Below are 15,509 nucleotides of genomic sequence, written 5' to 3' on the forward strand. Positions count from 1 at the left end.
ACAACGCACTGGATAGCTGGCCAATCACAGCACACCTCGCTTTTCAGACCGATGAGCTTTGTAAAAAAATCAACGCGTTTCAGAAAGGCGGGGCATAGAGGAGAAACAATAATGTACAGTATGTGGGAAATAATGTGTTTTTTGAACCTTAAACATATTTCATTACACCAAATACACAAAATAATGTTCTTTTTAGCAGCATCATATGACCCCTTTAAACCACTCTAGTCTTTAGTGTAGGTTGGCATTCAGAAATATCAGATACCTCAGCTTGGATGTGCTGATGCGATTTCTCCTCTCTGATTATTTGTCCTGTTTTTGAGAAGACTCTCTCTGAGGTGGACCGATGTTGCAACAATGCAGTGTCTTCCTACCTTAACCAACGCGCTTGCTTTTAAATCCGGACCCCCCGCCTCTCTGTGTTGCTCTGTGTACCTGGCCTTTACCACTACACTCGCTATCTTCGGAGCATGTGTCCCCCTTCCTTCTTTCACATTCTAGTCTATCCTCCCATGTGATTAGCCGCATGTGAATTTTTGTTTTTGTAATGAAAAAATGCATTAAAATAATGCTTTTATGAAAACACTGATTAAAAAAATTGCTTACCAACACACAAACCATTCACAATTGCTAAATTGGGTTAAAATAGAAGGCTCCGGCTGAAGATTCGGCTCTCCCCGACGGGAGTCGGCTCTTCTACAAGAATCGGCTCTTAGAGCCGGCTCGTTCGCGAACGACACATCACTAGTGCCAATCCACAGCGATGTCCTATTGGAGTCGACTCTGTGCGCATGCGCAGAAAACCGCTCCGGTTGCTCCTGTTGTAAACAAGACGGCTCCACAACAGTAAACGGTGAGAAATATAACATATTTCTTTTGCTTATTTAAACACCAACTTTATGATGGCTATATGTAGATGCAAGTGATTTATTCGTGTACGCGGCGCATTTAAAACGTTTTTTTTATTTTTTTGTCTAAGCTTGCAAGATAGCACTGGTAAGTTAGCTAGCTAGCTATCCTTTCAACTTAATCAAATACAATCTCCATTTGTATTCATTATAAATCATTTTGTATGCACAATTTAGTTATTCTTGTGCATCTAATATAATATTTATTTATTTTAAAATATTTACCGTGTAATACACATCCAGAGTGTTAATGTAAGGAGTGACTCCTGTTGGCCAGTTCTGTTAGTAACGTTTATTAAGTGTATTTTATGAAGTACCCACACGCACATTTTCACAAGTATTTTCATGCTAACGTTTATATTGTTGGTTTCCTCTGTTGGATCCTGTACAGGATTGATCAGGCTACTGGGAGTGAAGGCACATTTTACCTGTTACATACTGACAGTGGATATGAAAGGGTTTGTAGCAAATAACTAAATGTTTGAGCTATACAATTTGTAATACCACCATTTTAACTACATATTCAACAATGTCAAATGTTGTGTTTTTAGACAACAGAAAAGTTCTGAACCTGATGTCAATGTTCCAGACATTGAAGGAGGTATTATAAAATTAAGCGTGATGAAGTAATGCAAGTTTATTTTTAAATAAGTTTTGAGAATTGATGTGTGTGTTTTTTTTTTTCTTTCTCTCTCTCTCAGGGGCAGTTGCTACTGCAGAGGACCCATCAGCAATCACAACTATTCAGTCTGCTTCTACGTTCTCCTCGGAGCAGCCGATTAAATACCTCTTCAAGGCCGAGGGAGCTGGGGGGCAGGTAGGGGAGCTGTACCCTCCCTCAGGGCAGGTAGGAGGAAGGGTTACATTCAAACCCGAGTGAGAACTTAGGCCCAGTTTACACCTGGTGATGACAATGGAGAACAATTTCTCAATATTATTTAGTGCTGTCCATTCCAGACAGATGTTCATACCAGGTTTAAACCAACCTAAATTGTTCCCAGAAAGTGTTCTTTCTGATGACGACTCAAGAAAAATTTAGCAGTGATCTCTTTTTTTTTCACTTTAGGTAGCTTCTACAGACAAGTGTAAGATTGTATTGCATAACATAACTTCTCCTCTTAATTTTCCTCAGGTTACGTATCGCGTAATCCAAGTCGCAGATGGACAGCTGGAAGCTCAAACTGACAGTGCAACAGCTGTTAGTGTAGTGACTGGGTTTCCTGCTACAACACAGCCTCTTACGCAGGTGCAAAATTGCTTCACCTGACATAGATGAATAGAATTTAACCTAATTACATTTCATTTCAATATTATTTAAATATGTTTTTCAGGCTGTTTTTTCTCAGTCAGAAGGCTTGGAGGGCGATGGCACAGAAACCCATTACACATACTATCCTGCTACTATCTCAGACGCAGCAGCTGGCACCATGGTGACTGGTGTTCAGGCCTCAGATGCTCTGCTTAGTCAAAGTGCTCCTGCAGGTGCATCATCAAACATTTTTTAGCATAAATGATGCATTTCAATTGATATTATGTACATGAATACACAACGGTACATCACTTCTGTTGCAAAACAGCCTAGGTTTTTATGTTTATTTGTTTTTTTGCTCTTGTTTTAGGTCAGTTGTATGTTATGATGTCCCCGCAGGAGGTCCTTACTGGAGCCAACCAGAGGTCTATTGCACCTCGTACACAACCTTACAATGCGTAATGTTGCTTCTTCCAGCCTCGTTTAATGCATTTCTCTATTTAGTTATTGCTGTTTTGCTTTCTTTATTTGCATTCTTTTTTTAGTGACCACAAACAGTAATAAAAATTAATTGAAAATAATGGACTCAGTTTATTATTTTGATGTCGGTATAATTATGGCGTGTTATTATTTTATATTAAACTGTAAAAACTGCCAGTCAAAAGTATGGAATAATTAATATTTTTTGTATGTTTTGGAAAATTCTCTTGTGCTCAACAAGGCTGCATTTATTTGATTAAACTTCTTCCTAGTATAATATATTTTAAAATGTAATTTATTCCTGTGATGGCAAAGCTGAATTTTCAGTATCATTACTCCAGTCTTCAGTGTCACATGATCCTTCAGAAATCATTCTAAGATGCTAAATTTGCTGCTCTAGAAACATTTTTTTTTTTCAGTTAAGGATGCATCAAATTGATCAAAAGTGACAGTAAACACATTTATAACATTACAAAAGATTTCTGTTTCAGATAAATGCTTTGAATTTTCTATTCATCGAAGAATCTTGAAACAAAATCTATCCTGATTTTCACAAAAATATTAAGCAGCAAAAACTATTTTCAACACTGATGATAATAATAAGGACCATTATTAATAATTGAGTACCAATCATAATTGATAAGTGAGCACCAAATCAGCATATTAGAATGATTTCTGAAGGATCATGTGACACTGAGGACTGGAGTAGTGGTTGCTGAAAGTTATTTAAAATTGTAATAATATTATAAAATACTTTTTTTTCTGTAATTTTAATCAAATAAATGCAGCTTTGTGAGCATAAGAGGCTTCTTTCAAACCAGAATAATAATAAAAAATCAATTAAAATGTTTGACCTATAGTGTACATATTTGCAGTAAGACCGAGGGGCCAAGGAATTCAAGAGATGAGAAAAGGCGAGCTCAGCACAATGAAGGTAACTGAAAGATAATTGGAAATTACTTATGGTTAGTTGTGTAAGTTATTTGCAAGTGATTATTTCCAAACCACTTTACAGTTGAGCGAAAACGTAGAGACAAAATTAACAACTGGATTGTTCAGCTCTCCAAAACAATTCCAGACTGCACCATGGATTCCACTAAAACTGGACAGGTATTTGTTAATATTGTGACTATAGTTGTAGCAACAGGAAGTACTGGGTTATTTCTAATTTTGCTGTTGTGTGTGTGTTACAGAGTAAGGGTGGGATCCTATCAAAGGCCTGTGATTACATTCAAGAGCTGCGACAAAGTAACAGCCGGTTAGGAGATGAACTGAACAGCCTTGACAGGTTGAAGATGGATAACCAGCTGTTACGACAAGAGGTATTTTACTGGTTGCACCAATAGGATAACTTTAAAGGGGTCCTATTATGCTTTTTCACTTTTTCAACTTTAGTCTGTAATAGCATAAAAAAGATCTGCGAAGTTACAAAGCTCAAAGTCCACTTCAAAAGGAGATATTTTATTTAACAGAAATCACTTTTCAAAAACTACAAGGAACGACTCGTTTGGACTACAACGCATATTTTCCGGGATTTGTGATATCATAAATATCGACGAATGGGACGAGACCTGGTTGAGCTGCACTAGAGAAGGCAACGAGTGTTATCACTATGTCGGAGACACGCTAGCTTTCCCAAGGCAGATGAACTTAGAGTGGTTACAATCATCCGGGTTTAAATCGCTCTCAAATTGATTTGATATTGACGCAATATTTACACTGAAGCTCGCAGGCGGCTATGGAATCAAGACTTTGTAAAAGAGCATAATAGGACCCATTTAATTATCTAAATTAAATAAATATGATTATTTAGGTCTATATCATAATTCACTTTCCCTTGAATCATCATTTTGATCCTGGTTTTAATTTGACAGAAAAACTTAATTAATTTAAGCTAATTTAAATCTCCAAATGAGTCATAGGTAGAGGTTTTATTCTCATTGATTGTTTTGTTGTTTTGTCATGTTGTTTTTTTAAAGGTGGAAGATTGGAAATCTAAGAATCAGATTTTGAGGAGCCAGCTCCGGCAGCATGGCATAGTTGCAGCAGCAAGTGCAGATCCCCAGTGAAGAGTTTAAAGGATTTTGGAGTTTTGGAAATTTAGATCGAAAAACATTCAGTGCAGAAGATTTGATTTTCTGATGTTTTTAAACAACCTTGAACAATGCAGGACTTACATAATGCAGTATTCAACAAACTGGTGATGATTCTCCATTGGGATCTTGCCTTGTGTACATATTTTCTTTTTTGTGTCCCCCGTACTTTCATGTAATTTAGCATTCATTTTTTTATGTACCAGGACAGGTCAGAGAAATTTGTTTATTTTGTACTGTTACTCCTAAACTTTGTGGAAATTATTCATGTTAAATCTTTGTGTTATTAATGCATTTTCATATATTTCATACTTTTGAAGTTCAGGTTTTTCAGCTTAATTTGTCCGAATAATGAGCATGTCAAATAACTGCCTGTTAATTGACAATTCACAACATGGTCATAGTAGATTTCACTATGCAGAGTACTGAAATAAATAACATATTTTCCCACTACGCTATTCTCTAGATTCTGATCTGAATCTGTTGAACATCTCAGCATCCACAAGTGTGTTGTTATGTTGTAATAGGATTTTCAGTTGCCAAATGTTAAGTATTTAACAGAAATATACAAACAATCTCCCATTCCTGGAGATATTATTTTCTATTTTTGTTTAATAGCAAATATCAGGCAACTGAAAACACTGAAGACTGAACTATCAAGGCTCATGCAGCACTGCAGGACAGCCTGCAGGGACCTGCCTTTTAGACCTTCCTCTATTAGCAAGAACATTATGGCCATTTGAATATTTATTCCTTAAAACTAACGTGTCTATTTTTACTAATTGGTAGTATCTATTCTAGGCATCCTTGTACCTATTAAGCAGACACGATGATTTAGATCAGCGTTTCCCAACCTTTTTTTAGTCGCAGCACCCTTTGGAAATTTTAACAAACTTGTGGCACCCTACAAAATAAATTGTCACAATATTTGAATTTCTACCTTCGATATGATAATTTGAAAAGTATAGATATTCGGTACAACAGGGAAGAACTGCAGAATATAATGTCATACAGATATTTTTAATATTATTTAAAAAATTTGTCCATCAATGGTGGCAATCAGTAGGCTAATTTCTAACGAAGAGACCAATTTATATGACAGATTTTAATGTAGGCTTTTATACATATGTAAACATTATTTAATTACTGTTATAACTAGCTATCTCACAAATGTTTGCTCACTCAATGTTTTTTTTATTTTACAGTGGGGTAATTTTGGTGCAGTAGCACGAGATAGCTTGATTTCAAACTTTGAATTGAATACAAAATGACAAGTAAGCAGTCGGTAATAAAATAAACACAAATAAAGAAATTAATAATGATGGCACAAATAAAAAATAACGACAGGCCTTCGAATTAAATAAATTGCTTTTTAGTTTTTCAGGTAGGTCTAACAGTAGGGGTAAGATATTTAACTTTTTTTTTTTTTTTACCAATTATCCAAATAATGTTTAGTCCTAGAAAGCTATTATTAGAATACGCGAGCACAACATAGCGGTTAGCAGATCAATTAATGAGAGGGCAGCGTTACCAGAGTTGCCCATATACCACACCATGTTACAACACAGTAGGGCTATTGCAGACAGAAACAATACTGTACTACATCGATGTTTCCTGTCGGCTCAATTTTTGAGTGGACTTTGCTGTTCCGATTCGCATGAACGGTATACGAGTGGAGCGACTGAGCGGAGCGCACACGCATAGAGCGGGATAATGCGCAGAGCGTCACACCACGTGAAAGTGAATCCTGAGCGGTGAACTCATTTTCGGCAGCCGAAATTTCGGTGCATCTCTAATTATTGGCGACATCAGAAATGGATATTATATAATAGATGTTTTTTTTTTAACATTTTAGCAATTTAAAAATATTAAAAAAAATTTTTTTTTTTACACGGCACCCCTGCTCTCGATAGACCCCCAGGGTGCCGTGGCACCCCGGTTGGGAAACACTGTTAGATACTAGTGTGCATTTCACTTGTTACATATAAAGTAGCCATTCTGACCAGTCAGTATTACTACTCATTAAAAGCAATCAAAACTAGTGAAATTTTAACTAGTACTAGTGACATTTGAGATTAATTATTGTGTCTATTAAATGACTATCTAATCACTACTGGAATACTTGCTAGTGATTAAGATAAAAAAAAAATAATATCTAGTATAGAAACATATACGGGTTCGTTTAAATCAGGGCTGTCCAAACTCGGTCCTGGAGGGCCGGTGTCCTGCAGAGTTTAGCTCCAACCCTAATTAAACACACCTGAACCAGCTAATCAAGCTCTTACTAGGCATAGAAACTTCCAGTCAGGTGTGTTGAGGCAAGTTGGAGCTAAACTCTGCAGGACACCGGCCCTCCAGGACCGAGTTTGGACAGCCCTGGTTTAAATAGTTGAATGTTAAAACGGCTTGCCATATTACAAAGAAGCCTGTCTCTTTAAGGATTTGCAGGGTTTCCGGTGACGCGATTCAGTTCAAGGTTTTTACTGTGTTATTAGTTGCACTATGGACTTTCCGCAGACCCTGTGATGAAATGTTTACGCGTTGCCAAACTTGACATTTCAAATAAATAATAAGCCAAAACAATGATTTGCATACCCTTAGTTGCAGGGCACGGCACGATTTTAGAGACACAGATCAAGGTAAATCAACTAATATAAACGTTTTAATGTGAGCTACAAAAAACTGTTATGATTTTTTAACTTTGTATGATTTTGCAACCAGCGCTCATGTAGCATTAATGCCACATTATAAATGTATATTCAAAACAAGAAAGAAAAGAGAAGGAGAAAGTGTGCTATGGATAAGAATATGTTTGCAATGAAATGCTGAGCTTCACTAAACTTGTCTCTGTATCGCAAGAGTGATGTTACAGGTCTGTATGCTCATCTGACCGGTGTGCCCAAAGCTCTGTTACCTGGAGTGGGGGGAAAGAAAATATTGGATTTCTGGTGGGAAACTGTCAACACGTGAGTCTTATATTTGTTGTTCTGCACTTTTAGCATAATTGTGGGAGGTGTTTTCCATGCAAACTAATGCAACACAGTATTTACCCTCTCACTTAGGCGCCAGCTCTTCAGTGAAGTCTATCTGGTTACAAATGCTGATAAGTAAGTCATATTTGGCTGTCATTTGTAATTTATGCCAACCAGTTTTTGTGTGTGTGTGTGTGTGTGTGTAAATAAGGGCAGGAAGCATGGTTTCTTTTGAATGTTTAAAGGGGTCATATGATGCTTTTTTAAAGATCATTATTTTGTGTATTTGGTGTAACAGAATATGTTGACATGCTTTAATGTTCAAAAAACACGTTATTTTTCAAATACTGTACATTATTGTAGGTCCTCTATGCCCTGCCTCTCGAAATCGCATCATATGACCCCTTTAAGATACACAATAGCACCCATTAAACTTACTTAAGATTGTATATTGGTTCAAAACTGCATTCAATGCAGATACAAGCACTATGAACGGTGGGCAACAGCAAATTACTTTCCAGTGGAGAATGTTGTGAATGATGGCAGCACAACTTTGGATGACAGACTTGGGGCTGTCGCAGATCTTGAGTTGGCCATCCGAAGCCGACAGCTACAAGATGACATCATGGTGGTATGGGCTTTTTTCAGAACCTATTCCATTGGACCAAAAAAAAAAAAAATGCTGAAAATGTACTCACCCTCAGGCCATCCCAGATGTAGATTATTTTGTTTCTTCATTGGAACTGACTTGGAGAAACTTAACATTTAATCTCTTGCTCACAAATGGATCCCCGTACAGTGAATGGGTGCTGTAAGAGAGTCCAGATAGCTGATAAAATATCATCCACAAGTAATCCACACAACTCCAGTCTTATCAATTAATGGCTTATAAAGTGAAAAGATGTTTTTTACAAATGCATCATGATTGTATTTTACTTACTTCTTACTTCTGGCTAAAATACAAGGGTGTGGCAAGTGATGTAATGCTAAATTTCTCCAAGTCTGTTCCGATGAAGAAACAAACTTATCTACATCTTGGCCTGAATGTGAGTACATTTTCAGCTAATTGTAATTTTGTTTTTTTTGTGGTTATTATTCTTTTAAACCTTAAATTGTTTTAAGTTGTGAAATTACATTTTGCAGATTGCAGGAGACATGCTTTGTGCTGATCAGAACTTTGATATTGCACAAGTCATTCGCTTTTTCAGATCTAAGGTAAGAGAGACTCAACCTATTGATTGTGTTGTTACAAGTTTATTGTAGTGGGTGAGATGTCATACATAGTGACCCAACCAGGTCCATACTGATTTGTACTTTCCCACTTGAGCCATACCCTGTAATTACCACATTTACTGTACTGCACACATGCAACTGTATTTACTCTCACTCATCACTATTCCATCCACTCATTTACCTTGTTGAAATAATTGGTCTGATTCCTACTCAACTGTAATTCTCATTACCTATATTTGATACTTCAGCCTGGAGAACTTGCTATATATTATGAGCTGGAGTCGGGAGAGAAGAGCTACACCAGAGGAATTGTTGAAGTGTGTCCGAACACCCATCGGTGAGACATGACACATTGTTGTAGTTTTTATGGAAGAAATACCCTCTGATATGATATTATAACATTAGCCAAGCTTAGCAGATTATTTATCTTTTTTTTCATTTTGCCATTTTCACATGCTCTGAATAGCAGGGTTTATTGTTCATTAATTTTGTCATAAAATGGAAATATGTTTTTGACATTATCATAAATCACACATAGGCAGATATATACAGGACATCTTCCAAATGTAAAGTGACAACTGTTATTAAAAAAAACTAAAATAGACATTAGAAATGTTTATATGTGGACAGATGGAAGAAGTACCCTCTGATATTATAAAACTAGCCAAGCTTATTAGATTCTTCCTTTCTTTTACTTTTTTAAAAATCATTTAGGCAGGTTGGCAGGTTCATGTACTCTAAATAACAGGGCTTAGTCTATTCAGTTTGTCATGGAATGGAAATATATTTTTGGCATTATAAATTGTAGACAGAAGAATACAGAAAATAGACATAAGACATAACCATTGAATATAAACACCTAAAATAGTGACAAGTAAGCATAAGCATGCACATAGACATTGTTGTAATTTAAAAATCAAAGTGCCAATTAAATAGAATTTTTAAGACAGGTGTGTCCTATCCTGGTCCTGGAGGGCCAAGATTCTGCAGAGTTTAGCTCCAGCTTACCTAATTGGAAGATTCTAGTAATTCTAAAGACTTTGGTTACTTTGGTTGAGGTGTGTTTAATTGGTTTTGGAGCTAAACTCTTTAGGACAGTGGCCCTTCAGGAGAAGGATTGGAGACCCTGCTTTAAGCATTCACTACAAGCCTCTAAACCTGTTGTCACCAGGGGTCATGCGATTCCTTGAGAAGCCTCAAGAGGGCATCACTGCTTCTCGTCTGGCCAGTGTGGTTTTCTACTGCCTGCGCAAAGAGTCCTTACCGTACATCTCTGAATTCCTCATTCAACACCCAGATGTTAATGATAGAACTTTTGGCAAGTTTTGGGTCAGTGTTTAAGTTATCTTTGAATTTAAAAATGTAAAGCATCAAGCCTTTGCTTTGTGTGAATTTAGATGTTTACTGGTTGTAGGAATGGCTTATAAATGAGGAGAAAGTTCCTGTTTATGGGATGAAGTTACCAACTGGATTTCAACTAATTGGACAAGTGGTGGGTACAAATGTAGCATTATTTTGGGTTAATTTTATATATTTATATGACTATATGATAGATTTGTGACATAAGCTTGGGAGTCTGTAAGATTTTTTTAATATGTTTTTAAAAGAAGTCTCTAATGCTCACCAAAGCTGCATTTTTTGATCAAGTCTTCATTTGACTCCAGTCTTCTGTCACATAATCAACATAGTATGCTGATTTGGTGCTCAGGAACATTTATTATCATCAACATTGAATGCAGATGTGCTGCTTAATATTTTTGTAGAAAATGCGATGCATTTTTTTTTTTTCAGGAATCTTTGATGAATAGAACGTTCTAAAGGACAGCATTTATTTGAAATACAAAACTTTTGTAATATTATGTAAATAACACTTTGGATGAATTTAATGCATCCTTGAATTAAATAAAAAAATAAGTTTGAACAATCGTTTATACCACATTATTCTATACATAAATTTTGTATTAATATAAATACAAATTAATACATTTTAACATCTGTTATTACAGGGTCTGTCTGATTACACAAAATGGCTCGCACACTATTCTTCAAAGCAGCCGTTGTCCCCGTCTAAACCCATCACATGCCGCTCATATGCCAGGTCAGGCAGAACACATTAGCTAGTATCCACAAACACCTACTTTTCATCACTATACATAGGTCTGTGTGTTGACTCACAGGGTTGGACTCATGGGGAACCCCTCTGATGGTTTCAATGGGAAAACCATTGCTATGAGCATCGCTAACTTCTGGGCTGAGGTCACGCTCATCGAGAGCCAGACTCTGGTAAATAAGAACAGATTGAGATAAGAAATCAAAGACACGAGGAAAGCACTGTTCTTCACTTATCTCGTTAATTTTATCAAGGTCCTTCTACCTCATCCTCTGAATGATCCCACAGAATTCGGAAGCTTGCAGGATCTTTTTCGGATCAGCCGGAAAGAAGGGTTTGTCCAGTCATTTGTCTCTGCTCAAAAATTGTATTGCTTTGCTTTGGAGATGGTTTGCAGAAGGTTTGTGGTACAACAAAAATTATTGTAATTAATACTATTTATTTAATTGTCTTCCAGGTATTTGGGAGGTCTGAGACTTCTACAAGCCACCTGTAAAAAGTTTTACCAGTTCTGCTCTGAACAAGGGTGAGATGCTGCAATACAATTGTAAACATAAGTTGGCATGAAATGAAAATTCACCTTTTTCTGTTAAGACACTGACTTGTGTGTATTTTATGCCTCTTTTATGCTAACAGCATTGCTCTGTCCAAGCAGAATTTTACTCTTTTAAGTATGACACAAACATTCCTCGGCAAGTGGTGAGACTTATTCATATTATTTGCAGTTTATTTAGAGTTGAAGTTCTGAGAGTTTATTTTGATGAAATAACTTTGTACTACGTTTCTTTTGACTTCTAGGGTTTAGCTGGCAGTAGGTGAGTTGAACATTGACTTACAAACCTAAATGAACATTAACAGTCAGTTTCTCCCAAGCTCATTCATGCCCTTTTTGATTTACAGTTTAACATAATGTATGATATTATTCAAGGTTCAGTACACTTGGTGTTTGATCTTGTAAGTGGATTTTTGGTTTGAAACACTGTTATTCGGATTAAATGTTAATATTGTAACATCACCTTTTGGGTGTTTTCTGTGTAGTGCGATTGTGTCTGCCACCTTGAAGTGCCTGATGAAGTTCTACAACATCACAGACAACGTATGTTCAGCATTTGCCAATCAGCGGTTTGATTTAGAACTTTTTTTATGTTGATAAACTATTAGCTCAATTTTATCCTGGGACAGGATCTTCCTAAACCAGTCAGAGCCAACTTCATCCTCAATGTAGAGACTGATGAGCTGTTCATCACAGCTGGTCTACAGGATAGAGTTGTGCAGGTATGTACATTCATATTAATTTGACTCATCAATTTGACATGCACTGTGTGGAACATGATTGTCTCTATTAACTTTCTAATAAGTCTGTGAAGGCTTGGTTTACATGGACTTCAACAAACAGCTGATAGATGAGAGGGGTTATGGTACTGATTTTGAACCTAAATATTATTCTGGGCAATATAAATAACATTTTTCATTATTGAATATAAACCTGGGATGTTCATCATTCAAAAGTGTGGGGTTCGGGTTGGTAGACTTTTGTATGTATTGGAATGAAGTGTCTTCTGCTCACCAGGGATGCATTTATCTGAAAGAAAGAAAGAAAGAAAGAAAGAAAGAAAGAAAGAAAGAAAGCTTTCTATTTGAAAATATTTTAAAATGTAATTTATTCCTGCCATTACTCCAGTCTTCAGTGTCACATGATCCTTCAGAAATCATTCTAATATGCCGATCTGCTGCTCAAAAAACCTTACTTAACATTTTCAAAGTTGAAAATGGTACTGTATTTGTACAGCAATAGAAACTTGAATTTTAAGAGGCTTTACTATATGTCAAAATATTAATTTCTATAGGAGAGTACATTCCCTTGGACATGAGCGATCTTCGCTTGTTCTGGCTAGCCTATTTGGGCGATCCAAGTGATTCTGGACGGATTCACAGTAATGTTAGACAGTGCTGGTTGAACGGTAAGTTCTACTTCATGTCCTGGTTTATGTGCTATTTGTAAAGAAATTAAGCCTTTCACAAGTCGTCTCCTTTCTGAACAGGTGATTCTGCTGTTGTTGAAGCTATGAAATCATTTGCTGAACTCACAGATCAAGCCAGGTAGGTTTATCTTTGAGCATTTGCCCTTCGGCAATTGTTGTGTTACACTTTTCATGCTGTAATAGCTCTTGTAGCTTTAGGCCAGTGATGGGCAAACTTGGCCCTTCCAGGCCACTTTCCTGCAGAGATTTGATCCAACCCTGATATGACTCACCTGCCTGTAGCCTTCTAGTAGTCTTGAAGACAATGATTAGCTGGTTCAGGTGTGTTTGATTAGGGTTGGAGCTAACCTCTGAAGGAAAGTGGCCTGGAAGGGCCAAGTTTGCCCACCCCTGCTTTAGGCAGATGATACATGGGGTAACTTTTTGAGCAATTTTGCCAGGCAACTTTTTTTTGAGCAATGTTGTTTGGGCACTTTACAAGTGAAAATGGGCAACAAATTTCTACCTGGATACTTTAGATTGGTTGTGGGCCCTGTGTCTCACCTGGTTGCCCTTTGACGGCAACATTGCTCAAAAAGTTGCCCTGTGTATCATCAGCCTTACTGTTCATTCAGGATAACGAGTGGTCAATGAAAACAATGCTTTTCTTACTGTATGCAGGGCTGCCTTTCAGTGTAAAGACTGGCCCAGACTTGCACAGCTCATGGATGAAAACTTTGAGCTATGGCAGTATGATGCTATAGTCCATCCATCAAACTCTCAAACAAAGCTGAACAGAAGTTTGACTGCATTTTTTTAAAATACAGTTTAATTTATAAATAGCCAAAAATGCCACTGTTGAAGTTGCAATTTGTCCATCAGGTCAGTGTATACTGACGACTGTTTGGGCCCTGGAAATCTCAAAATGGTACAGCTTGCGAGAGTGGTAAATAAATGCGTCAATGCATCCATCATTTCTTAAAGTTCTCATAACTGATACCTTGAGTTGTTCCATGAATTTCTTTACTAATGGCATTAGAGGTAATATGACTTACAGAAAACAAGCAGCACATCTGAATGATTCTTTGTTGTCTGTGTAGTTTGGATCTGCAGTCAAATTGCCTGGCAGTGGTGGTGCTGTGGTTGGATTATGTATGGACCCTGAGCGGCTGGTACGGTGGATCTTTTGACTTGTTTTTAATTTAATTTACATTATGTGTGAATTACCGTAATTAGGGGGAAACAACCTACTGTAGAGATTCTACTCAGAGAGCATGTGCTATTGGAAATGATTTCTATGACAACATTCATACTTCAACATTTTTGCTCAGTAAACCATTTTAATGTATTTGTTTTAGAAAAAAAAAATTCTTCCATATTTGGACATTATGAATGCAAAATTATATCAAACATAAATATACACTTGAATATACATGTTTGAGTTTGGTGGGATTGGTAGGATTTTTTAAATGTAAATTTTTTTTATTTTTTTTAAGAAATCTCACGCTCACCAAGGCTAAATTTTTTTGGATTAAAAATACAGAAACAGTAATAATATGAAATAGTAAATAACTGTTTACTAGTTTAATGTATTTTAAAATGTAATGTCACATGATCTGGTGCCCAAGAAACATTTCTTACTATTATCAATGTTGCACATTATACACACAGAATTTTAGTCATAGTGTATAAATCTTTATTATGTTTTACCACTAGGTGGAGATGAAGAGGGCTTTCCAAGAGGCAGGATGTGTGTTTTGTCTTATTGTGCCTTATGACCCATCAGTGCAGAGTCAAAGCTGATCACTCAGTGAAAAGGTTTAATTGTTTGTTTGCAAAAAAAAAAGCAGTTTGCTTATAAAGACTCCGCTAGAGGTACATTCCTTAAAGAGATAGTTCACCCAAAAATAAAAATTCTGTCATCATTTACTCTCATGTCATTCCAAACATGTATGTATTTTCTTCTGAGGAGCATAAAAAAAGATATTTTACTATTTTTTGTCCATACAATGAAAATCAATGGAAACCATTTTTTTATTTATTGTTTGGTTACTAACATTCTTCAAAATATTTTCTTTTGTGTTCCACAGAAGAACATTAGGTCATACAGAGGTTTGAATTGACTCGAGGGTAAGTAAATGATGACAGACTTTTCGTTTTTTGGGAGAACTATTCCTTTTAAGTTTGTCTTCAGTTTTGAACTTGAGTTTAAATGAACTTGCCACTGTTTTCCTATTTCAGACTCATTTATCACAGGTCATTGCTTAGCAGAAGGTGGGGCTCCAATTGTTGTATGTTTCGGATAGAAATGAGAAACAATTGACTTTGCATTGGTAGCCTTTCACACCCATCCTGTTCTTGTGTTGTAAAGACATTTTTGTGCAGAGCCGAAAGTGTTTATTCCAGACGTGATTGTGAATGGAGTTATTTAAATCTAGGCTATATTATTATAGTGTACACTACCAGGAAATTTCTCCAATTTTATCATATGTATGTCAATATG

General features: G+C 36.4%; 1 protein-coding gene and 1 pseudogene across 4 annotated transcripts; both read left to right on the forward strand.

The window, feature by feature from the left end:
• Positions 1-778: 778 nt before the first annotated feature.
• LOC107677518 (upstream stimulatory factor 1-like) lies at positions 779-4,740 on the forward strand. Of its 4 annotated transcripts, XM_016472449.1 has the most exons (12): positions 779-853; positions 980-996; positions 1,300-1,366; positions 1,460-1,509; positions 1,610-1,755; positions 2,041-2,154; positions 2,240-2,390; positions 2,528-2,615; positions 3,513-3,571; positions 3,653-3,747; positions 3,831-3,959; positions 4,617-4,740. In XM_016472449.1, the coding sequence occupies exons 3-12, from the start codon at positions 1,359-1,361 to the stop codon at positions 4,704-4,706; spliced, it is 930 nt and encodes a 309-aa protein (XP_016327935.1). In that variant the 5' UTR covers positions 779-853; positions 980-996; positions 1,300-1,358; the 3' UTR covers positions 4,707-4,740. The 4 variants fall into 4 exon arrangements, with proteins under 4 accessions (XP_016327935.1, XP_016327934.1, XP_016327936.1 ...); XM_016472448.1 differs by lacking the exon at positions 980-996 and having other exon boundaries at positions 783-853; XM_016472450.1 differs by lacking the exon at positions 980-996 and having other exon boundaries at positions 783-853; positions 1,610-1,725.
• A 2,386-nt stretch (positions 4,741-7,126) lies between these two features.
• On the forward strand, positions 7,127-14,904 carry LOC107677519 (glucuronokinase 1-like; annotated as a pseudogene).
• Positions 14,905-15,509: the final 605 nt, after the last annotated feature.

The sequence above is a fragment of the Sinocyclocheilus anshuiensis genome, unplaced genomic scaffold (genome assembly GCF_001515605.1).
Source record: "Sinocyclocheilus anshuiensis isolate Anshui unplaced genomic scaffold, SAMN03320099.WGS_v1.1 scaffold981, whole genome shotgun sequence".
NCBI classification, from domain to species: Eukaryota; Metazoa; Chordata; class Actinopteri; order Cypriniformes; family Cyprinidae; genus Sinocyclocheilus; species Sinocyclocheilus anshuiensis.